The sequence below is a fragment of the Sciurus carolinensis genome, chromosome 7 (genome assembly GCF_902686445.1).
Source record: "Sciurus carolinensis chromosome 7, mSciCar1.2, whole genome shotgun sequence".
NCBI lineage: Eukaryota > Metazoa > Chordata > Mammalia > Rodentia > Sciuridae > Sciurus > Sciurus carolinensis.
Window position 1 is genome coordinate 153,509,756 of NC_062219.1, and position 24,485 is coordinate 153,534,240.

The following is a 24,485-nucleotide window of genomic DNA, read 5'->3' on the forward strand; positions in this document are numbered from 1 at the left end:
CCCGTGCTCAGAGCTGCTCCTCCTGTTCTCTGGCGTCCTCTGGCTGCAATGGCTTCCTCTGTTCTGCCACGGGCCTCCCCTTCTTGTGGGTCACAGAATTTTCCTTCTGGTTGAGCTGAGGAGAGCAGAACCACCGAACACCAGGAGCCACACCAACCCACCCGTTTCCCCGGGAAGGCCAACGCTCGATCCGCTGATGGAGAGCACAGGACCTAGCCCAGCTCCTGGCATGTGGTGATTACCCAGGAGCTGTCTGCTTTGGGGAGTGAATAAGTGAACTGCCTGACTTTAGGTTCAATGTTGGAGAAATGTCCTCTTTCCCAGGCAGAGAAAAATAATGCAGAACGAGGGTTATTTTGTTTGGAGGTAGGCAAAGGGGTTAAGGTGACTTCTAGTTGTCCCCACAATCCCATGACTCTGTGTGATTTGACAGTGTTCTCATGTGGGGAAATAGGATCCATTTTTCTTTGTCATTAAATTATGAAGACTATTAGATGGAAATTAATGAAAGTCTAGTTTGCTCATCAGGTGAGAAAAAATCTGTATAGATTGGTAGATGAATGAGTCCCACAAATTCAAGGTCTGCTTTTAATTAGATTAGATAGCATTGCCACCTAGTGGGTACAAAAAGCTTCTTCATGGAACTGCATGCCATTACTATTTCTTGGTAAATTATTGTGAATAAGGCTATTAGCATTCTGAAACCGAATCTAAACAGGGTACTTCCAGGAGAATTCTGTGGCCTGGAATTTACTGTCACTCGGGAGTTCTAGCTCACTGCTTATAAAATCAGAGTTTCCAGTAAGAGAACTTCAAGACTCCTGTGATTTTTTTCTTCCTTACAATACAATCCCACTAAGGGCATGCACAGTCCCATGTCCAACGCGTGCTGGAACAGATTATTTTCTCCGTGTGGTCCATTATCAGATGGGGGTACAGGGTGATTTTCTTCATCCCTTCCCCCTCGGTCCCTTAACCCTCTTGACTCTTTCTTCTTTTCTTTTTTCTGCAGTGCTGGGGATCGACTCCAGGACCTGGTGTCGGCCAAGCATCATCCTGCACTCCACAACTGAGCTGGGCCCTCGTCCTCATTTACTTTTTTAATTTGTAAAAATTTCAAATGTAGAGTGAAGCTGAAAAATGGTTACAGTAAACACCTAAATGCCCAGTACCGAGGTTCTACCCTTAACGTCTTACTGTGTTTGCTGTAAATATCTCTGTATCCAGCCATCCATCCATCCATCTTGTTTTTAAGCATTTTTTTAAAAGTTGCAGATGTCTCTCCCTACATACTTCAGCGTCCATATCAGTAAGTTTTTGATTTTTTTTTTGTTTTGCTCTATGAAACATATAACAATTCAAAAGTAAAAAATGATCCACTCAAAATCTCACTCCCATTTCTCCCTCCTATCCTATCCCCGCCCACAAATAGCCATATATTTGTTTTGTTGTTTGTTTTATCGTTTGGGTACGGGGTTTGAATGCATGGGTGCTTCACTACTGAGACACATCTCCCACCCCTTTATTTTTTATTTTGAGACAGGTCTCACTAAGTCACCCAGGCTGACCTTGAATTTGGATCCTCCTGCCTCAGCCTTCCTGGTTGCTGGGGTTACAGTGTGTGCCACCGTGCCTGGTAAGTAACCAGTTTCTATTTTCATTAGTTTCTGATTTAAGCTTTTGGTGTTGCTTTGTTAAAAAAAAAAATAGGCAAGTGCTGGCTTTGGCAGCACATATACTAAAATTGGAATGATACAGAGAAGATTAGCATGGCCCCTGCCCAAGGATGACATGAAAATTCATGAAGAGTTCCATATTAAAAAAAAAAAAACTAAGCAAATGCAGGAACATACTCATTTCTTTCTTATAAAAGGAGGCGAAGTACGCTTTTCATTTAATGATATATCCTATAAGAATTTCTCCAACTCACAGATCTTCAAATCCTGTTTTCACGACTCCACAGCACGGGTGTAAAGATCTACCATAATTCATTCCATCCATCTCCTGCGGATGTGCTACTAGGTTGTTTTTAATATTTAGGTATCATAAATAATACTGCACTGAAAAGCCCCGCACGCGAGTTACTCTGGATGTGTGGCGCTGTGTCTTCAGAGTTAATTCCTAAAGTGCAGTCATGAGGTCAAGTCAACTGCACACGACTGTAGAAACACGTTGCCAGGTGGCCCAACGTCTGCTCCAGGCGGCTGTCAGCACGTTCCTTCCCATTAGCCTCATGAGAGTGCTGTGTTCTCTCAGCCTCACCAGCAGAGTGCTTTATTAGTTTTCCGTTGCTACTTAGTAAATGCGACCATCTTAGTAGCTTTAAATAAAGCACATTATCATTTCATAGTGTCTGTGCATCAGGGATCTGAGTACAGCTCAGCTGGGGCTGCTTAGGGTCCTACAATCTGTAAATGAGTTGCTGGCCAAGTGGCATTGTTATGTGGGGACTCCTGGCCAAGTGGCATTGTTATGTGGGGACTCCTGGAGAAGGACCTGCTCCACTTCATTCAGTGTGCGGAGAGTCCACTCTGTAAATCCCACGGCTACTTGTTCCCCAAGACCAGGAAGAGAATGAGTGACTGTAGGAAAGGGCTAAGCCCTCTGTAGAGGGCACTCTGCTGATTAAATCAGGGTCTAGGGATAAGCTCCCTTTCAATGAACTTCAAGTCAACTGATTAGCAACCTTAATTACATTCATTTAAACCTCACCATCTTTGCTTTATTACATAACCTAACCACAGGTATAATGCTGGAGGTCAGAGATTATGGGGAACAGGTTTGAATTCTGTTTATCACAAGTCTGCTGTCAAGCTTCTGAGTATTTACTGATCTTTAAGAAATGGTTTCTCAGTGTCTTAATTTGCATATCTTCTATTTTGAATTAAGTTGAGCATGAATTCACCTGTGTAAGAACTTCGGCTATCTTTGTGAACTTGTGTCTTGGTCCATTTTCTATTGGGTTGCTGGCTTTATGTTTTTGGTACTACTGATTGAACCCAGGTGTCCTTTGCCACTGAGCTACATTCCCAGCTCTTTTTATTTTTTCTTGCTAAGTGATTAAGGCTGACTTCAAACTTGGATCCTCCTTCAGTCTCCCTAGTAGCTGGAATTACAGGCATGCACCACCATGTCCAGCTACTAAGGATTTTGTGGCCATTTTCCAGTATTTCTCCTTCTTACCCCATCATTTAATCCTTTTAAAATTAATATTATACAAATTTAGGCTGGAGTGTAGTTCAGTAGTAGAGCATTTGCCCAGCTATGTATAAGGCCCTAGCTCTGTTACATAGCCCTGCCCCCCAAAAAAAATAAATAAATAAAGATATATACATATATACATTACTGAACTTTCAACCTTATTTTAAAAACACTAGTTTGAACAGTTATGAACATAAGGCCAATCTTGTACTTACACCAGTGATTTTCAACTGGAGGTGAGTTTGCCCTGCAGATTACATCTGCAGTGTCTGCAGACATTTTTATTCCGCACGGTTGGGAAGTGTTCCTGGTAGCTAGTGGTGTAAGAAACCCACAAAAACCCGCCGGACACAGGAAATCACATAAGGGAGTTTATTAAGCAAACAAAGTGTCTCCCTGCAGGGTAAGAGAGAAAATGAGAGGAAAAGAAAGGGCAGTGCAAGAGAGAGTGTGAAAGTGAGGAGGAGAGAGAAAGCAAGAGAAAAGATGGCAGGGAAGCTATCCTTAAGCAGTTGAATTCCGCTGGGTTAACAGGGGGACCAATAACGGAGAAGGCTTACAAGCTGACTGAGGAACCAATAGCTAGCTAGGATGTTCACAGACGGACAGGTAGTTGGGAGGTGGGGAAAACGGCTGCAGCCAAAAGGGCTGGGGAGCAGCTTTATATTACAAGTGGGAAGAGGCATACAATGCAGAGGACAACCCCATAATGAAGATTTAGCTAGTCTAGGATGCTGAGTGTTGATGTTGGTTTATATCTTACTGCTTCTTCCTCTCAATGATTATTTTAAATACAATACCAGATACATAATTTCATCTATAAATCCACTTCCAGGTAAAACCCACAATACCGTTATCGTACCCTATTATCTAATCATAAACTATGTAGGACTGTTCAAATCCCCTTGCTTCTTTTTTCCTTTTGTTTACAGCTGTTTTTTAAAATTTTTTTCTTTTGCTTACAGTTTTTTTCCCCGTGCTTTTCCTTTGCTTACGGTTGGTTAGTTCAGACAAGATCCATACATTACATTTGGAATTATGTCTCTTTTTATGCTCTACAAACCCTTCTTTCTGCTTTTTCCCCTTCATGATGGAATCCATGACCTCCTGAAAAGCACCCTACGGTGAGCTACAGCTCCAACTTTTTAAACTCCCGTCTTGCAGGGCGTGGTGGCACAGACCTATAATCCCAGCTCCTTGGGAGGCTCAGGCAGGAGGATCATGGTTCGAGGGAGACCATGTCTCAAAATAAAAACTAAAAGGGGCTGGGATTATAGGTCAGTGACAGTGTCCTCGGGTTCAATCCTCAGTATCAAAAAATAAATAAACAAATAAATTCCCACTTGACATTTGTTTGTTGAAGAGCCAAGGTATTTGTCCTGTGGAATTGCTGGTGGCATCTTCAAAGTGTAGTTTAGCAATATCTTTCCAGCATTTCCTTAGACTGGCAGTAAATCTCCAATTCATATTTATTCGGGGGGCAAGAATTCTTCAAAGGTGCATTTGTCTTTAAAAAGAGATTACAAGAGAGCTGGGGAGGTTGAGGCAGGAGGTTTGCAAGTTGAGCCATACTGGGCCACAAAGCAAGATCCTGTCTCAGAATTAAAAATAAACGGGGCTGGGGGCTGCGGCCCATGGTAGAGCGCTCCTGGTTGAACAGTCTCCAGTGCGGGTGGTGGAGGGGGAAGATTTCTGCAAAGAATCCAGTGAACCTTTGTTTCTAAGTATAGCCATAATGATCTGGAAAATGAATTCTGAACTCTGACGTTCTCATTCTAGAAGAGTAAGGAGGAGACAGAATCTGAGTTCATCCCTCAGCAGGGTTTCCAGGTGGCAGGTTTACCTGCAATGGTGGCACTTCTCAGCACTTACCTTAGCCCGGAGAATCCCTTGTGACATCCCTCCTTACTGCCCAGCACCTAAAGGAGACTGAGGCTGACATGAGTGACTTCTAACTTCAGAACAAGTTGTACCTAGTCTCTTGGGGATGAATAATAAACTCGCCCTTGAGAGTTGAAAGGACAATCTGATTTAAACAAGGCACTTCTGTGACGTGGAGGTAAGGACTTCCGATCCAGCCCCAGGGGCTAGGATCAACACATCCAAAGTCATCGGAGCTGCTAGCTGCGACTGGTTAGAAAACTGCTGTCCTGCAGACTAGCGGGTAGAAGAGCGGCTGAGTGGGCTTTCTCCAGGTTCCGCCAGCTCTCAGTAGTGCTTTGAGGGAAGTCTGCAGAGGCCAGTGTGGAAGCTTCAAGAACGGGCCAGACAGTGGGACTATGAAGTCAGACCCAGACCTGGATCCCCAGGACGGCTGCATCTGCTCAGGGAAGGAGCCCCGCCTTGGGGGTGTGACACTGGGCCATCACTGGGACAGAGGAAGCTAGCGACTGTGATCTTCCAGATGCAACGCCCAAGAGTTGCAGTTCTTTCCCCGACGCTCCCTTCTAGGCAGCACTGTGACCTGTGTGTCCAAAAGCAGTGTGAATCCTCCTGGATTCCAAGGAGGGAATCTGACCAAAGGACGTTTCTTCATGCCGAGATCTTTGTGCAAAGATCATATTAATGCAGTCAGAAATTTTAGCCAAGATAGACAAGAGGTGGGGGACTTTTGTCCTGGACCTCATTTTTGGTAAGTTTCAAATCATAGATAAATGGTTCAAAGCAGACATTTGTGTTAAAGGTAAAAATCAGAAGATCTGAAATTTAAAAACTCCAGCTACTTAAGTCAACACACAACTGAAAAAAAAAACATCAACTGAACTAATTAGTCTTATTCCACTGGCACTAACTCCAGCATTTAAACAAATCAGTGAACAGATTAGACTAACAGACCCCTCTTCATCGGCTTCGAGGACAAAAATCAATTTAGTGATTATGACACTGCACAATAAAAAAATCATTCCATATTTTGTCTTTGGGAATGAACAATCATTTTCATAAATTCTTATTTTGTTTAGAAATAGTTTATTTAAAAAACTTTCTGTAAGTCAACTGACCTTGACTATTTGAGACATAATTGAAAACTGGATAAACAGCAAAAACTACCCAGATATTTATTCTTGAGGAATTATCATCCTTATTACGTATATTTTTGGTGCTGGAGATTGGCTCAGGGCCTTGCATGTGCAAAGAGCGCATTCTACCACTGAGCTATACCCCCACCCCTCTGAAGGAATTGTTTTAAGAAATGTGGTACTTGGGTGGCAGAGGCAGGAGGATTGAACGTGCAAGGCCAGCCTGGGCAACTTAGTGAAAGTTTAAAATGAAAGAAGGACTGGAGATGTCGCTCCGTGGTAGAGAGGCCGGGGGTTCCATCCCAGTGCTGAGAAAAAATAAGCAAGAACATGTGATAGCCAAACCCAAGATGTAAAGCTGTAAAAGGGAGATCCAAGATCCTGAAAGGCATGGCCTCGGGAGATTACTGGATGCAGAGGACAGCAACCCGGGAGTTCATCAGAATCGTCCCGGCAGTTGTAGTTCACAGCTATACATACTGTCATCTCCAGTGTTCAGAGCACATAACTCTGGCCAAAATCTACTGGTTTGGTTTGGGAACAATCTAGAGATGGGACCAGTCAAGAACTGTGACGGTCAGAGATTTTACAAGCTCTACTTATGAGCTAAAAGCTCTTCTGTTGCTGTTTCATAGATACAGCAGAGGACGTGAGATTCCTGGGTCAGAGACAAAGACCCTCATTACCCAGAGCGAAAGCAGCAGCCAGAGCTGCATGGTCCTGCAGTTTCCACCGTGTGAGGTGACGAGCTGGCACGGGTGCCTGCAGATGCAGCGGCCAGATGCAGATGCAGATGCAGAAGAGGAGCACTGAGCTCGCGACGCGTCATTTTTACAATAAGATGGAACTCTGCCTTCTCTGGAGGGTGAGTCCTCTCTCCTAAGGCTGCCTGACACAAGTCTGGGATTTTACCCAGTCGAAAAGGTGAGAAATAATCTCAGTATTGTTTTGACTTGTGCCTTCTCTCTTTTCAGTGAGTTTAGACACCTTTTCAGATGTCTAAAGGACATTTGTATTTATTTTTTAAGAACTCTGTCTATACTTTGTTCACTTTCATTTTAGATAGAACACTGAAGTCAAAGTGAGTAACAAACTTGTTCAAGGACTAAGTGACAGGGTTAAGATTTTAACCTGGCTGGATGTGGTGGTGCGCACCTGTGCGCCCAGTGACTTGGAAGGCTGAGGCAAGAGGCTCGCAGGTTCAAGGTGAGCCTGAGCAACTCAGTGAGACCCTGTCTCAAAATAAGTTCAAAAAAAGGGGTTGAAGCTATAGCTCAGTGGTAGAGTGTTTACTCAGCATGTGAGTATGGGGGAGTCCCTGAATTCAATCCCCAATATGTTGGAGGAAAAAAGGTTTGAAAAATGAGAAAAAAGATTTGAACCAGGCTATCAGTGACTCCTGTGACAAGTTATCCACCTATTGCCTCCCAGCTCCAAATTCATCCGTTTTGCCTGCACTTTGGAGGCAGATGTGGATCTCTCCCCTTTGCGTCGGGTGTGCAGGGGAGACACTGCAGGAGAGGTTGGCCCGGGGCTCTGAGGCGCCTGGGTGACCTGCTTGCTTTCCTGCAGCAGCTGGTATCTGCCCCCACCCTCCCCGCAGCAGATTTGCGATGGAGCCTCTGGTGAGCCGCCTCCGAACCAAAGGCTTCCCGTACCCTAGAGGGTGGGCTTCGGCTGGGTTCCGTAGGTGGAACCCAGGGGTACTTTTATGTCACTGTTGTGCCCCTTCTCCAAGGTGGTCGGGATCCCAGCTGGGTAGGTGGAAGAGCGCTGGCCGTTCCTTAGAATTTTTTTCAAACTTTCTTAGGTCCTGAGATAGACCACTCCAGGAGCTTCTCTCCCCCACCATGGGATCCAGACATCACTGGGCGGGTGAGACAGTGGCAGAGACATCACCGTGAACACCGGGAAGCCTTCCCTCTGGACACTGCCAGCCGATCCGTGGCGCCAGTCCATCGCCCAGTTTGTCCACGGCGAACAGAGAAAGCGAGCACGGCTCCCCTAGCAGAGCTTGTGTGCTGCTCAGAGTGAGGCCGCGCACCCGGCGCGACTCACGGAAGACGCAGAAGCTGCGCAGGATGGACGGGGTGGCTTTGAGGGTGCCCTTGCGGCTCTCCGATGTCAACGCTGCTGACGTCTCTCAGGCTCCGGCCACTTGAGCCGTTCCCCGCTGATGTGCCATTCGCTGGGACACCCTGACTTGCTGGCCCAGGCTGGCTCCCACGTCAGGGGTAGGCAGCTCCACCCGAACCCCTCCCAGGGGCTTGCCCGAATCGCCTCAGCTCCCGTATTTCCAGTTTCACCGAGGTATAACCTTCATATGGTAAAATCCGTTTTAAGTGTACAGGTGAATGAATTTTGGCAATTGTATAGTCTGTAACCACCACTGCATTCAAGATACAGGACAATTTTCAAAAGTTTCCTTGACCCCAACCTTTTTATTTTATTTTTGCAGTAGTAGGGACTGAACCCAGGGCCTTGTGCAAGCTATGTATGCACTCTACCACTCAGCTACATCCCCAGACTGTTTTTTGAAATTTTATTTTGAGACAGGGCCTTGGTTAAGTTGCTGAGGCTGGCCTCAATTCTGGGATCCTCCTGCCTTAGCCTCCTGAGTTGCTGGGATTACAGGCGTGCACCACCATGCTTTCAGCATATATATATATATATTTTTTTTTTTTACACAATCCCACTCCTTGGTTTATACTCAAAGGACTTAAAAAAATCAGCATACTACAGTGATGCAGCCACATCAATGTGTATGGCAGCTCAATTCACAATAGATAGATTGTGGAACCAACCTAGATGCCCTTCAATAAATGAAAGGATAAAGAAACTGTGATATATATATATATATATATATATATATATATATATATATATATATACACATACACACACATTGGAATATTATTCAGCCACAAAGAATAAAATTATGGCATTTGCAGGTAAATGGATGGAGTTGGAGAATATCATACTAAGGGAGATATGCCAATCCCAGAAAACCAAAGACCAAATGTTTTCTCTGATATGCTGATGCTGATACATAATGGGGTGGGGAGGTAAGGGAAGTATGGAGGGACTTTGGATTGTGTAGAGGGAAATGAGGGGAGGGGTGGGGGAAGGGGTAGGAAGGATGGTAGAATGAGAGGGACATCACTGCCCCATGTACATGTATGACTGCACAAATGGTGTGACTCAGCATTGTGTCAGAGAAATGAAAAGTTCACTCTGTACAGTGAATGGAAATGCATTCTGCTCTCATGTATAACTAACTAGAGCAAACAATAAAAAAAACCAAAACAACAACAAAAATACAATGAGAAGAGAAACTAATAGCTTCAGTAAGGGGTTTATGTTCACAAAGGAGTGTACTCATCCTGTACTTTATTTTTCATTTCCTTGGTACTTTATAATCCTGAGTACTATCTTTCATCTTAGCTGACTTACCATCTTCAAAACTACTCACTTATATGAACTATTATTAAAATGCTACTGTACAACTAAAATCCCTAATTCTAATAGGGTTGGAATTTCAACCTTTTTTCCTGCTATTATTTATTTTCCCAACCACATCTGTGTCATAGGACACCTAAAAACTAGGTTAAATGATCTGAATACAATGCAGATGTGGGAAACCGAGTAAAATGGATGGCTTTACAAGTCATCCTGCTGAACCTTTTTTAGTTTAAAACTTTTTTTCATACATGTATATAAGGCAATAACGTCTGTCACATTCTCCATCCCTGCTGCCCCACTCCTTCCCTCTGCTCTGCATAATGCAAAGGTCCTTCGCTCCACCCCCAACCCCACTGTGGATCAGCATCCGCTTATCAGACAAAACATTTGCTTATCAGAGAAAACATTTGCCTTTGGTTTCTTGGGATTGGCCTGTTTCATGAGTCTTTTGAATAAGAAAATAATGAATTGATATTTGTTCTCCACTTTTCAGAACAATAGAGATTATCATGTTAATAGTCACACAATTTCCAGAAATCTAGCTGAAAAATCTTAGGAATTTAGTTTAGCCTCAATAAATAACACATTTTTTAAAAGGCACATTTATTCTCTGTCAACTCAATAGGTTTTGTTGCTCTTCACTAGCAATTCAATTTATCATTCTGCTTTATATTATGCTAAATGATTTGACTTTATCTTTCTGTTATACATTATTGTGATTTTCTTTCTTTTTCACAAACTAATTGTAAATGCTATTAAGCAAGATAAGAAACAGTGCAATAATATACAGCAGTGGAGTCTGTGCTTAGCTACAAGCTAATAGATTATGGGAAAATATGCATGGATTTTTTTTAAAGTTATATAGTGTAAGACTATTAAATTTAAGGATTATATATGAGTTAATATTCTGAATAAAATTAAGCCTATCAATACCTTTGGTTTCTCTACTACAAATAAAACTGCAGTATATTTGGAAGTCTAGAGAAAAATTCTGATTACATAACTACTTAGAACTTCTTTCAGATCCCTACGAAATTGTTTTCCCTCTGAATTTTTTCTTCAAAACCAACAGGAAAGCAGGAGTTTTGAAGCATGCTCCAGAAGTTTGGGGCTAGGACAGGCTGTCTCTTCAGAGAGGAATATTTTTACATCACTTGGGGACTTTAAGTTAAAGGTGGAAAGTCTCAGTTGGTTATTGCCTCCTTGTGTGAGATCGTGAACCTGCGATTTAGTCTTTTAGCTGTGTCAAAAAGGAAGTAAGGACATCTGCCACACAGGCTGGGAGCATCCCTGGGACAGGTGCTCAGCACGATGGGTTAGAGCAGCAGTTTCCCTAGGCATGTAATACAAGGAAGAATGTCAGACACATTTTTATTAGAAAAAGAAATTCTAGTAGCCATATTTAAAAAAAGGAAAAACAAGTGAAAATAATTTAATGACTTGTATTTAAACTAATACGTAAAAATACCAAAGTTAGGGCTTTGGCATGCGGGGCGAGTGCTCTGTTATGGAGCTACACCCTCTTTCTGTACTAAGTCTTTTGAAACCCAGTGTGTATTTTACAACACCTCACAATGAAGACACATTTCAAGTGCCCAATAGCCATGTGTAGCTAATGGCTTCCTAACTAGATAGCATTGGTACATGTCTGTTCATTTGTCACATAAACTAGTTGATCATCTAGCAAGCAAAATAGAAGGGGTCTAACTTAAACTTGAAATGGTTGTATCACACTCTAGGGAATTCACAATTTTTTCTTAAAGTAGGCATTGTCTCCTTCAGTATATTCAATTTAAAAAAATTCAAATACTGAAATGTATAAAGTACATTCTAAAACTAAATCAATATGACTAGCAACTACAGATTAACATTTGGATAAATAGGCCCCCTAAGTCTGGGAAGTGACCTTAAGTCTTTAATTATAGTAATCTAGATTCTATACCTCTGGTTTGCTTACCACTTTCATGTGAAGATGTTTTTCTTTTTTGGTTCTTTAGTTCTGGAAAAACCACAATGTACTCTGCCTTTTATTTTCCATAGTCCAGGCAACCTGAAAGTAACTTTTTGTATATATTCTAAAATGATAGGGACATGGCACATGCCTGTTATCCCAGCCACTCAGCAGGCTGAGGCTGGAAGATCTCAAGTTGGAGGCCAGTCTCACCGATTTACCAATTTAATGAGACCTTGTCTCAAAATAAAAATAAAAAGGGTTGGGAACACAGCTCAGTGGTAAAGTGCTCTTGGGTTCAATCCCTACTACCTAAGGGGTTGCGGGGAGGGAAGGATGGGCTATACACGACCCATCTGGGCTCTATACAAGTCAATTCCTACTCGCCAGCTTCACCATTCTTTGGCAAAGATCCCAATCATAAGGAGGAATGCATAGACTGTAGGTCGGGTTCACTATTTTGACTGGCGTTTCACAGGCAAACAATGCTTACACTCACCACTGGTTAACAATTCTTATTCTAGAAAAACAGTCTTCTGACAGTTTTCTAATCGATGGATGGTTTGGATTTAGATTTTACATACTCTCCCAAATAAAGCTAGAACCCTGCAATTATGCCGTGTACATTTTAAGATGTCAAAAAGAAGTCCAGAGCGAGCTGGGCACGCACCGCAGCAGGTGCACAGCTGAGAAAGTAAAGGCCAGCTGTGCAGACTGGGCGGGCTCCTTCCCTGGGCGGAGGGCTGGGGTGTAGTGCTGGGAGGACGGGGCGGAGGCTGTGAGGACAGGGTGGGGAACAGGGAGGGTCGGAGGACAGGCTGCGGTGCAACGTAGAGAGTAAGTTCGCCCGCAGGCTCGCAGGAAACAGACCGCGCAGTGCGCCACAAGCCCTGGATCCCGCGCAGGCGCAGGGGCGGGGCGGGCGGCAGAGGTGCAGGGGGCGGGGCGGCTCAGGGGGCGGGGCGGGCGGAGGAGGCGCGGCGATTCGCCCGCCCAGGCCCCGCCCCGCCCCCTGCGTCAGGGTCACGTGCCGTTCGCGCGCGCGAGCCGGGAGGTTGGGCTTTACTGCCGGGAGCGGCTCGCTGCCGGCTGTTGAGGCCTGCGCCTGCAGCCCGCGCCCGTGCGAGGCGCCTCCGCCACGCCTGCCTGTGCTGCCCTGGAGGCTGCGCCTTCCTGTCCGGTGAGTACGGCGGGTGGCCCGACCTGGCGACACAGAACGCGAGCCACGCCGAGCCTGACAGCCGCGGCCGCTCTCGCCTGCCGAGGCCGCGCCACCTGAGGCCACCTCCGATGGCGGAGGGCGGCGAACGTGGGGCTGGGGGCTGCGGAACGCGCTCGGGAACCTGGGTCGGGAGAGCGCACTGCCACTGGCTGGGCCCGTTTTGGCGCGCTCGCGTCCGCGCTCCCCATTGGCTGGCGGCGCGATGGGGCGGGGCGCCGGCCGGTACCCGCCAGTACCATCGGGTGGGGCGGCGCCTGGGGGCGGGTGCAGCCGGGGTCAGCGTGGGACTGACAACGGGCGGGGACCGCTCCCTGGGCGGGCGGGCTCAGGGTCGCCTTGACCTGAGCGGGCCGCTGACCGGGCTGGAGACCGGCGTGGACTCCTGTGCCCGCGGGTCAGAGGGACACTGTGGTGGCTCGTGCGTGCCCGCGCCGCCTTTGGACCCTGCCCTGGTCAGGGGGTTTCAGTCGAGTCTTAAAACACAGGGAGTCAAAAGCGGAGGGTGCAGTGTCGGCGACAGGAGTGGGGAGCAGGAGGGGCGGACGGGACGGGCAGTGGCTTCCAGCTGCTGTGCGAAGGCAGGTTTGTGCCCTGATTTAGGACGCGGCACTCATGGGTTAGAAGTCTCCCCGCGAAGCACTGACGGTCTCCTCCTCTGTCTGGCTGCACTTTTCCAGACCGTGTCTCCTGACCCACTACATGGTTTCAGCATCCTGGGTCTTGAAAGCATTGCCCCTGCTCCCTGTAGTGGGTCTCCACCAGCATTTTCTTAAGGTGAATCCGAAGGGAGAATAACCGTGCCCCACACACGCTCAGCCACGTGTTACTTCCTAAACTTTGTTTCCGTGTGTGTGTGTGTTTGTGTGTGTGTGTGTCCTGGAATAGTGTAAATGTATTAACGAAAGTGGTGGGTCGGAGTCAAAGTTTGAAAGCCGCACTGAGTAAAGGAATGACCACAAAAAGCAGGGAGATCTGTGAGAGGGATACAGACATGGCTGGGGGATGCAGAGTTAGGTTGGGAGTGAGCCTGACCCAGTAGTCTAGTTAGGTAGCTCTGTCTCTGCTCCCTGGCTTGTTAGTCCTTCAGTTCTTGTGGTGGTTAAGCCTTGCCTATAAGCATAAGTGAATAATCTCAGTTGAATATTGACACCACTAAGCTATTGCCAGTGCCAGGTTGATTACAGCTTAACTCTGCCTTTGAAACAAGACGGTCAGGATGCTATTCTTTAGGGTGGAGGTGGGCATACCCAAGTGTCTGTTTTGATTTTCCTGGGGCCCATTTCTCAGATCTCTGTTTAATACAGGACACCATCAGTTCTGTCATACACTAGTGTGATTTTTACAGTTGTAAATATTTTCAGCAGCAGCAACAACAACAACAAAACCTGTACTCAGCCCTCAGGTACTAGTGATGTTGTTTCTTCTTAGAGTCTCCTGTGCATTGCCAGCTATATCATGAACCCCAGTATGAAGCAGAAACCTGAAGGAGTCCAAGAGAATGTGAAGGTATGTGACAGAACTGCTTTAGTAGAAGCACGTGGCCAGCAGGTTTTGCTTTTTGTTTTTGCCTTAGTGGGGACTGAAAACAGGGTCTGGCACATGCTTGCACTGCTCCACTGAGCTGCCTGCCCAGCCCTTTTCTTATTTTTGGTTTTGAGTAGAGTCTCACTAGGTTGCCCAGATTGCTTCGGAAACCTCCCTGGGCTCAAATGACCCTCCTGCCTTCCAAGTAACTGGAACTAGAAGTGCAAAAAGTATTTTTGACGTAATTTAGCCAAATTTAACCTGGCTATAATTTCTGTGAACCTTTCTGCATTTTTAGAGAGGATATCCTAAATGTTTTATTTTGATGTTGTTGTGAATGGAATTGTTTTCTTAAATTTCATTCTTGGTTTGCTCATTGCTACCACATAGGAATATAGTAATGTAGCATTGTTTGTTTTTTTTTTTTTTTTTTTTTTTTTTTTTTTTGCTAACCTTGTTTGGTAGTTCTAAGTTTTTAATTAGAATCTGCAGAATTTTCTATACACAAGATTATTTCTTAGATTTCATGAGATTATTGTATTAAGATCCTTTGTAAATATTGTCAGAATTAGCTTGAGCACAGACTATACTGTATAATTTTGCACATTTTTCTAGAGTGCCTCAGATGAATTTACAGTTTAGTTAGGGACTGCCACACAGCTTAAACTGTATGAGGATTCTGGGCAACAGATTACCTCTTCAGGAAGAGTATCAGTTTGCAGATTTAAATTAGAGTCAATAAAAGCCACTGATAAGTGAAAGCAAGTGCCTTTTGTTATATTGTTTTTATTGTGGTTTTCTCAGGAGCCTTACATTCTTTTTCTTGAATAATATTTCACATTGATAAACTGTGAATTTGATTGTATTGACTTCTGTTTAGGACAAGACATCTTCCCACTGTACTTGGGGTGTGTTTGTTTAAATTTTTTGTTATGAAGATTTTCAAATATTCAGATTCAGGGTTCTTGGATTCCTTGCCAGTTGTATGCAAAAATCTACAGGAATGTGCTTTTGTGTGCATTTTGGGGAGAGAGGGTTCACAGAATATCAAATTGTTTTCTAAAAAGGTTGAAACTCAAATATATGAATGGAATTTTATGGTTTTTCAACTCTTAATTCCAGTGCATGCTCTGTATACAGAAAATACTGATGTTATTGTATATTACCTTTCTTAGGCCAGATTTTATAAAGTTTATATATATCAAAGTTAAATCTTAGAAATGGTATGTGTATGTGTGTAAGAGAGAAACAGTAACTTAGTATGACTTCTTTTACCCTTTTTAATATGAATAATTTAATAAATTAATATCTATTAAGATTCCAAAGCTGTATTTTCTTCTATTTGTGTGGAGACTGTTGACTAATCTATAATCTAAATTATATCTGAAATGTTGGTGTAATATTTGTTTTCACAGTAGCTGGTATTTGTCCTTCAGTTAAATAGTGAGATAATAATCAACAGTAGAAACTTTACCGTGGGAAAGGTGGACTGTGAAGTGTGGTGTGGAGTCTGTAACTTTCTCACGCTGGTGTGGTGTCATGTTCTTGCTGACCTTGTTTGAGTATTCACCATTGTTTGCTGTCCCATGGAGGCAGTATAACTAATGATTTTTTGCAAAAATAGAAAGAACTCTCAGATCAGGAAATATACAGAAAGGCATTTGCATATTATAAGGAAGGCCATGATTTTCCAAAACAATAACCGTGGCATTTTAGGATATTTTTGTAACCCTGAGCACTGACATTTTTAGCTGTCTTCCAAGGAACAGGCTCGAAGCTGAACTGCTTCCATAATCAGGTGATGGGTGCATGTGTACTTGGCTGCAGATTCAGTATAGTCTTTAAAATTACATTCCTTTTGTGAACGTGTAAAGTTTTTGGCATACTCGTGATTTAAAGGAGGTCTGAGATGAATCCTTTGATTAGAGGAAGAAGTATTTTGCAGTGTAAATAAATAATCAACCTTTTCCTCCAGCTTACCTCTTTTGTGAGTTCATACCATAAATGTTATGCTGTTTAGTTTTATCAAAGGAAAGGACCTGTAAGTTTTCAGTTTCTCTGTAGAAGACTTTTTAAAAAGTGTATAAATATTCCTGTTATATTAGAATTTTGTCATATAGTTTGAATTTTTAATCAGAACTTAGAAATTTTGTTATATTTAACAAAATATATGCAAAATAATGACAGAATTATATATTAAAATAAGAAGTTGCTTGTTTGTATTTAGTTTGGATGATATCCACTCTTGAGAATTTCTTCAAACTTTATTATAATCTTGGGAAATAAACTTGCCATTTGATTAAACCAGCATCTTATAGCATTATATAACTATATACCAAGCCAATTATTTGTGTGCGTAGTGGTATTTTTTTCCCACATTATAGTAGGACTAAGACAGACTATGTAGAAACTTGATAACTGGATAACCATGTAGCAACTCAGTAACTAGATAATGAATTATCTCAACTTTTAGAATAGTCCTGTTCCAAGAAGAACTCTGAAGATGATTCAGCCTTCTGCCGCTGGATCACTTGTTGGAAGAGAAAATGAGGTATGTATTAGGGATCTGGGTAAAGGTGATACTACCTCTACTTCAAAAGCATTCCCAAGATTTTCTTGGTCTGAAACACCTAAGTTATTGAAATTCAGAAATAATGTAAGAATTATTGTTATATAACAATCACATAGTGTTTTGGAAGTTCAAAATTATTGTGAATACCTGTATTAGAATTGGAATGATATAAAGAGTCATGAATTATAGGAGTAATGTTCAATAACTTGAGAATGTCAGGTTCTTTTATTTGTTCTTTTTGAGTAAATGACGAAATCATGGATGAATGCGATTAGGCTTTTTGCAGATTGAGAATACTGGCTTTCATAGTACTGAATTTAAAGTCAACATTCTAGCATAATAGCACTACTCATCTAAGTCTTAGACCAAGTTGAATCCAAAATAGCAGCTCCACACCTGCAAGCATGGGACCCTGATTAGGATGAGTCGTGCTCCATGTGTGTGGTATGTCAGAACACACCCGGTCATGTTGTGTTCCACGTGTGTGGTATGTCAGAACACACCCTGTCATGTGTATCTGAAAGGAGCAACAGCAGCAGAGTAGTTGCTGCAAATAAACTTCCTAAAGTGCTGCACATTGTGGTAGGGCTTTGAATTGTATAATGTTTTAAAAGACTCACAGATGTCAAAGATAAGGACAGACGAGTTCCCTTTTTAAAATATTTAGTGAGTGCCGAAACCACCTACCTCTCCTGTCCATTGAATTAAAATGAATAAATGTTTCCATTATAGTTGCCTAAGGGCTTATCCAAACGGAAACATTGGAATGACCAGTTAACATCCAAGACTTCCAGCCCTGGAGCTGTTACTGTCCCAGAACTAAGTGAAAATAAAAGTCTTGGAGGAGTCACCCAAGAAGCATTTGATCTTATGATTAAAGGTATGTAAAACACAGAAAAAACATGAATTTCTCTTATAATTTTAAATTATAACATAAGGTAAATAATTGTCAATGCTGTTATGGATTCTACTGATAGCCTTTTAATCTAGGGATACTATTAGATGTTTTACTTACTGTCTTTGATAATTTAACATTTCTTATGATTTGTATTGGACAAATGTGACTACTTTTTGGCAAGATCCAAATATGGAAGAAATATTAAGGAAAGAGGCAGTAAATTATGTGGCACTTCTTATTATAGTAGATTGCCATAGGCTTTATGTAACTTGGAAATGGGCTTTTTAGAAGAAAAACATTTTCAAGATGAATTTGAAATAAGAAATTTGAACATTACACAAGAAGATTAAGTAATGGAACCATGAGGAATATGGTTGAGGAAAAGTGAGTAAAGGTGAATGAGAAATCTTATTGTAATAAATACTAATTTTTAGTGGAATGGTAGTGGAAATCAAAAGAAGTCAGTGTTTTTCTTTTTGTTTTTTGGACATGGGGTCTCACTGTGTTGTCTGGGCTGCTCTGGGACTCCTGAGCACAAGTGATTTTTTTTCCCACCCTCAGCCTCTGGAGGGTTAGGATTACAGGAATATACTGTGTGCCATAATGTTTTATACACAGTGTGGGAGAGTTTTTGTGTTTTTGTTTGTTTGTTTGTTTTGGCTCCTGTGATGCTGGGGATTGAACCCAGAGGTGTTTCACTGCTGAGGTGCTTCCTCAGTCCTTTTTTATTCTGAAATAGTGTCTCACTAAATTGCTGATGCCATCTTTGAACTTTTGATCCTCCTGCCTTGGCTTCCTGAGTTGCTGGGGTCACAGAGGTGTACCACAGTGCCCAACTGAGGTTTTTACTTCTGATCATAGGTGATTGTATGTGCCCTGAGGAGAAATTCAGACCTAGAGCAGTTAACTGGTTCACTGAAGGTCAGTGGCAGGGTCTCATTCTGGTTGCCTTAAAGACAGTGAGGAAGAGCATAGCAGATAGACTTTTACTAGGTAAAATTAGGAGAGGTCAACTGGATGGAAATAAAGAAGCTCATTGATAGTGTTGTAGAAGAAATAAACAGCAATGTTTGATATTTCTGATTCAGTTAAAATTAAGGATTGGTAAGAAAACATCAAAGTACCAAAACAACTCACTCATGTATCATGTTGCTAATATTACTGACGGTGCAGAAAGAATTTCCATAGATCCCCTGTAGGGTGTACTATAAGAATTAAAAGAACTGTAAAGAAACCCTGAACTTTGTTACATTTGTTGTTGACAGTGGTATAGTGGTATAGGGGTAGTAATTTTGGAAAAAATTTGTGTGTACTTTTAGGATGGAGGAAATGAGTGATGTTGGGAGGCAGGTTCATAAGATGGTGAAGGAAGGACAGGTATGGAATGAGGAAGAAGAGGAAGAGCTGTTGGATTGGAATTGGGGGTGCCAGTGGCTCTGCCACTGAAAGACCCTGGAAACTAAGGATCTCCAGTAGCTTGGAGCACACCAGGCATGCAGCTGGTGGTTTGTGAATACTGTTCTCCATGAAAGCTTCTTGGAGAAGGAACTGATTCCAGGATAGTGGGAGGGATACTACGGAGTGATTCTGGAATATCTTGTGTGAGAAAATAAGGAGATGCTCAAAAACTGATGGACCCATTAAAAGAACACAGGAATCAACTTGAAGGGATTCCTGCTGACTAAATTGCAAAAGTCCAAGCATCAGAATGGGTTATAAAACACTGAATAAAAAAGGGCATGAGTCTGTACCAACAAATTTTCTTTTAAATTGTGTTAAGGAAGTTCTTTTCACAGAATAATGCCAACTACCACATGTAGAAGGAATTATGTAAATAGAAAATCCCTTTTTTGTCCACTATGGAAATAGTAGATTTAAGTAAGAAACATCAGTGGACTTTAAAATTGGATGAAAAGTATTTGGAGAATAGAGTATTGCCACAAACTCAAAATTTTCCTGTACAGATCGGTTATTAATTACTAAGGGAGAAATCTGGGAGATGGCATCTTACTCTGATGATCAAATTTAACATCTCCCATTTTATAACAGATTGTCCTGTGCTTCCTGATGGTTCTGGGATACAGCATACGTATGTAGTATTCCTGCCAAGAAGATGTTTAACCTGAATGAGATCATGGAAGCACACTTGAAATTTAAAAGGGTATACAAAATAACTGATGTGGACTTTTCAAAAATGTGGATGTTGGGACTGGAGGTATATAGTGCAGTGGTAGGGCGTGGGCTTAGCACAGGGAGGCTCCGGGTTCCATCCCTGGTGCCAGTCACAGCCACCACAAAATCAAGTAAAAATGCAGAAACACAAATGTTGCAGAAATCTTTAATAACCTAGGTGATACATGTGTGTTTATTGATCTCCATTGTAATTCTTCTGAAGGACTGAAATGAATCCTTGAAATGTTGGGGGAAATAAAATTAAAAATATTAGACTGAAGTTTTATTTTCTCAACAGTAAAAAACTAGGTTTTTACAGTAATGATTTTAAAAATTGTATGTAAAACACTTGTTTCAGAAAACCCGTCTTCTCAGTATTGGAAAGAAGTGGCAGAAAAACGGAGAAAAGCTCTCTACGAAGCACTTAAGGAAAATGAGAAAGTACGTGCTGAGTGTGTTTTTTCATGTTCCAGGATCGTTTTCCTTTTGCTGTGAAGCACATGTAGTTGGACTGACACGCACTAGCTTAGTGTTGCTGGAAAGGCAACTGTTACCAGGATTGCCACACACAGCGAACTCTGCAGAGAACCAGGTTTATGCTGCGTGTGTCTGTCAGTTTCATATTTGGAGGCATTTAACTTGTTACACAGTAAATCTATGAAATACTGAACTTTATTTATGTTATGCAGCTTCATAAGGAAATTGAACAAAAGGACAATGAAATTGCCCGCCTAAAAAGGGAGAATAAGGAGTTGGCAGAAGTGGCAGAGCACGTGCACTATATGGCAGAGGTGATAGAGGTAGGTAACTGAAGTTCACTCCTTCAGAATCACGTCCCATAGACTTGATGGCAGAGGTGATGGAGGTGGGTAACTGAACTTCACCCCATCATAATCACGCCCCATAGACTTGATGGCAGAGGTGCTAGAGGTGGGTAACTATAAAGTTCACCAGATCGGAATCACGTCCCCATAGACTTGAAGCCACAGTGTGCCCAGGAAGTCTTCATCCCTCTTCACTGCTGAAAAGTATCGTTCCACGCCGGCTTGCCAAGTACCCATTTAAATTGTGCTTTTGAAGCAACTCAGACCACTTGTACGCTGTTGGGTTTGTAAATTAGCACAACCACTGTGGAAATCAGCATGGAGCTTCCTCAAAAGACTAGGTATGGAATGCCATAAGACCTGGCTTGTTGGTATTTATCCAGAAGAACTGAAGGCAGCACCGTATAGCAGTACCGCCACCACAGTGTTTACAGCAGCACAGTTCACAGTAGTCAAATCATGAAGTCAGTGATTTCATAATCAGGTGCCTGCCAGTGAACAAATGGATAAAGAAACTGTGCTGTCTATGTACACAATGGAGTTTTATTCAGCCATAAATAGAAGTGAAATTATGTCATCTTCAGGAAAGTAGATGGAGCTTGAGACCATTATGTTAAGCAAAATAAGACAAACTCAGAAAGTCAAGAGTTGAATGAATGTTTTCTGTCTCGTGGAAGCTAGAGAGGAAAAAGGAAGAGTGGTGGGGTGATAGCATGAAAAACAAAGGGGGAGCAGAGAACAGAGGAGGGAGGCGGGGGCGGAAGTGCCGCGAGGGATAGTGGCCAAGGTATAATGTACTGTGTGCATGTGCAGATGGGTAACATCCCACCAGTGTGTACAACTGTACTGCACAAGTAAAAAAAAAAATGGAGGAAAGAAAAATATAGAAAACAGTAAAAAATTGGCAAATTATTAAACTTTGTGACTTTGCAGAAATGCACTCTAGTTTGGTGGAGACTTTGATATAGCACTACTTGTAAGTGCATTTATTGAGGGGCAAGATGAAAAGAATCTATTACAACATTGAGGGTCAGCCATATCAGCATACTGATAATGACTTGACTTTTACAGTTTTTACAATAACTTACTGGTTTATTTCTTAAAAGAGACTGAGTAATGAACCGCTGGATAACTTTGAATCACCGGATAGTCAGGAATTTGATTCAGAAGAGGAAGCTGGTGAGGATTCGGAAGTGGAGGACTCAGAAACTACTGGCACACATGCTGAAGAGGCTGTCTCCTCCTCCACGGATGCAGAACCATGAAATGACATCCATCAACCTTTGACTATTGAGAAATACGCTGCCAAGTTTACCTCACTATAGTTCTTTGTAGCAGAGTAACTACATAATTCAAAAATGAATCAAACTTCGTGTTTGAGTCCTGGGGCACTATTATGGTATTAAATACAAATACTGTGTATTTTTAATCTATGATATTGTTTGTAATTAGCATTTCATTTTCTCAGTTGTCCGACATAACCTGTGTATATATAATAAATAAACTTCGGGTTCCTGGTGAACTTTGTATATGTTGGAAGAATGACTAAGTCTTTATAGAAAATGTGTCTGTTTCTGTGTTTGCTTTCTTAGTCTAGTTTTGTCTTGTGTTTGTACTACTGAGGATTGAATCCAGGGCTTTGCACATGCTGGACACATGCTCTATACTGAGCTACATTCCCAGCCCTTTGTATTTATTTTGAAACGGTTTCACAAAGTTGAGACTGGCCTCAAACTTGCTGCCCTCCTGCCTCAGCCTCCCACTTTGCAGGGAATACAAGAGTGAAGCACCATGCCTGACTTATTATTTGCTTTCTCTTCTTTTGCTGTCTTGGGAGAAAACAAAAGGAAAATGAATTTATCTCTGCTTAAACTGAGATAACAGGTCTTAACTCCCCAACTTGGTTGTACCTCAGGCTCAAGCACTATTGATTTCCAGATCCAGGCTCAGATATTGTTTGGAATGTAGCACAAGAATCTGTTTTCCAAAAGCTTCCCCAGGTGGATCTGATTGGCTGGGTTAAAGGCTCCACTGGCTGGTATGACCACATTGTTCTTGGAAGCAAAGTGTGTGTGCAGGGGGTCAGGTGAAAGTCCAGCGGAGCAGCCAGGTTCCTGACGTTTCACGTACTGGTATAGTGCACAGTGTGTACATACGGAGCAGCACAGCTTGATGTTAATGATGCATTCATACATACCATGTTTTGAACAAAAAGCAGGACAGTATGAGGTACACGGCACTGGAATTGAAAGTTTTGTATAAATTGCCAATAAAGAGCAATGTCAAACTTCAAACAATTGTTTCCTTAAGAACACTTGTTTCCAATATCGAGGTAAAGCATTCCTCATAGTGTTCTTGTGAGGAGCAAGACCTCTGTCAGTGCCTGAACTTAGTGCTTGAAAAATGAAAGCAGTTATTAACAGAACTTTGTCCAGTAGAACAGCTGCCAGCTGTTGACCCTTGACATGGTCAGTGAATGAGGAATGCAAGTTTCATTTTATATTTTAGCAGCCACCTGAGGCCAGTGACTGCTCTGATAGTGTTGCTTTGTGCTTTAGGTGTGGGCCACCAGCCCAGAGAGCATTAAAGAACAGGTAGGTTACTTGTTTAAAGAAATTAAAATACTCCAGTTAGGGCGAGAGCAAATCAGCTGAAAGGCTGAGCAACAGGGCAGACAAGAAGTAGGAGAGGATGACTTGGCAAGTAATATTCGTGAAAATGCCAGAAACTGATTGCCAGAGTCTAGTGGTGGGGAGGGAAAAAAAAAAAGATTTTTACAATAACGTAGGAGCTAAAACTATAAGAAAATAGAGGAAAAAACATCTTAGAGACTGGTTTGGCAAAGATTTCTTAGGACAAAAAAAAAAAAAAAAAGAGCTATATCAATAAATGGGCTTCATAAAATTTTTAACCCTCTGAAAGACTGAAGGAAGTGATAATTGGTGCTGTCTGAAGTGATTTTGGAGGGCAGGAGGGCAGGGGAATACTAGGATTTGAACCCAGAACCTTATACATGCTAGGTAAGTGCTCTACCACTGAGCTACATTCCCAGCCCTCTGAAATGACTTTTATAATTGCATAAAGATTTAGAGTTCTTTAAAATGTTAAGATTGGCATATAAGATTGGCATAGCCTGGCTTAGGCTACTGCTTTTGGGTTGATTGACAGTCCCCTTAAAATTCCACACCATGGACAAGATGACCTGCCAAAAGAAATTAGAAATGTTATCAGGAAAATTGGATTCAAGTGAGCCCAAAGCAACCAATGTCTACTGCTTAAGGCCCTCTCAGCTTGGTCTAGAAAACTCCCTTTAAGGTAATCTCGGTTGAGTTTTAGGTTTTCTTAACAGATCACAGGTCAACCACCACGTGAGTGTGTAAATATCTGTGCTGCAGCATCCTCTGGATGGGCTGATGGGCTGTGGCACGCTGACCAGAGTGGTTCCCAGCAGGATTAAGAGCTGCACTTCCCTGTGGTGATGGCTTAGTTGATGACAGCTTCTGTTGACCTCTTTCCCTTTCTTCTTGCCAGTTGCTGAGAAAACCCAAATGCTGGGGAGAGATGAATCTAGAAGGGAAAGTGGAGTTAACTGCTGCTAGGGTTTTGGGCAGTGATTTTGAAATTCAAGGCTTAGCATAAAAA

The 24,485-nt window shown here is 42.4% G+C and overlaps 1 protein-coding gene and 1 non-coding gene across 6 annotated transcripts; both read left to right on the plus strand.

Annotated features, from left to right (window-relative positions):
• Positions 1 to 1,714: 1,714 nt before the first annotated feature.
• LOC124989864 (U6 spliceosomal RNA) lies at positions 1,715 to 1,821 on the plus strand. The gene has a single exon (XR_007109673.1). It is a non-coding gene; the product is annotated as a U6 spliceosomal RNA (small nuclear RNA).
• A 10,843-nt stretch (positions 1,822 to 12,664) lies between these two features.
• Gmnn (geminin DNA replication inhibitor) lies at positions 12,665 to 22,388 on the plus strand. 5 transcript variants are annotated; one of them, XM_047557136.1, is made up of 7 exons: positions 12,665 to 12,811; positions 14,282 to 14,359; positions 16,851 to 16,928; positions 17,682 to 17,829; positions 20,493 to 20,611; positions 20,709 to 20,819; positions 21,950 to 22,388. In XM_047557136.1, exons 2-7 carry the CDS (start codon positions 14,309 to 14,311, stop codon positions 22,106 to 22,108), a joined length of 666 nt encoding a protein of 221 aa, XP_047413092.1. In that variant the 5' UTR covers positions 12,665 to 12,811; positions 14,282 to 14,308; the 3' UTR covers positions 22,109 to 22,388. The 5 variants fall into 5 exon arrangements, with proteins under 5 accessions (XP_047413092.1, XP_047413093.1, XP_047413094.1 ...); XM_047557137.1 differs by lacking the exon at positions 12,665 to 12,811 and adding an exon at positions 13,325 to 13,435; XM_047557138.1 differs by lacking the exon at positions 12,665 to 12,811 and adding an exon at positions 13,333 to 13,431.
• Positions 22,389 to 24,485: the final 2,097 nt, after the last annotated feature.

What these genes read in the sequence shown, in the direction of transcription:
- Gmnn (XM_047557134.1), top strand. Translation starts at nt 13,553, where the DNA reads ATGGTTTCAGCATCCTGGGTCTTGAAAGCATTGCCCCTGCTCCCTGTA. An exon ending in TCCACCAGCATTTTCTTAAG is followed by an intron (nt 13,628 to 14,281) that starts GTGAATCCGAAG and finishes GTTTCTTCTTAG; the next exon opens with AGTCTCCTGTGCATTGCCAG. An exon ending in GAGTCCAAGAGAATGTGAAG is followed by an intron (nt 14,360 to 16,850) that starts GTATGTGACAGA and finishes CTCAACTTTTAG; the next exon opens with AATAGTCCTGTTCCAAGAAG.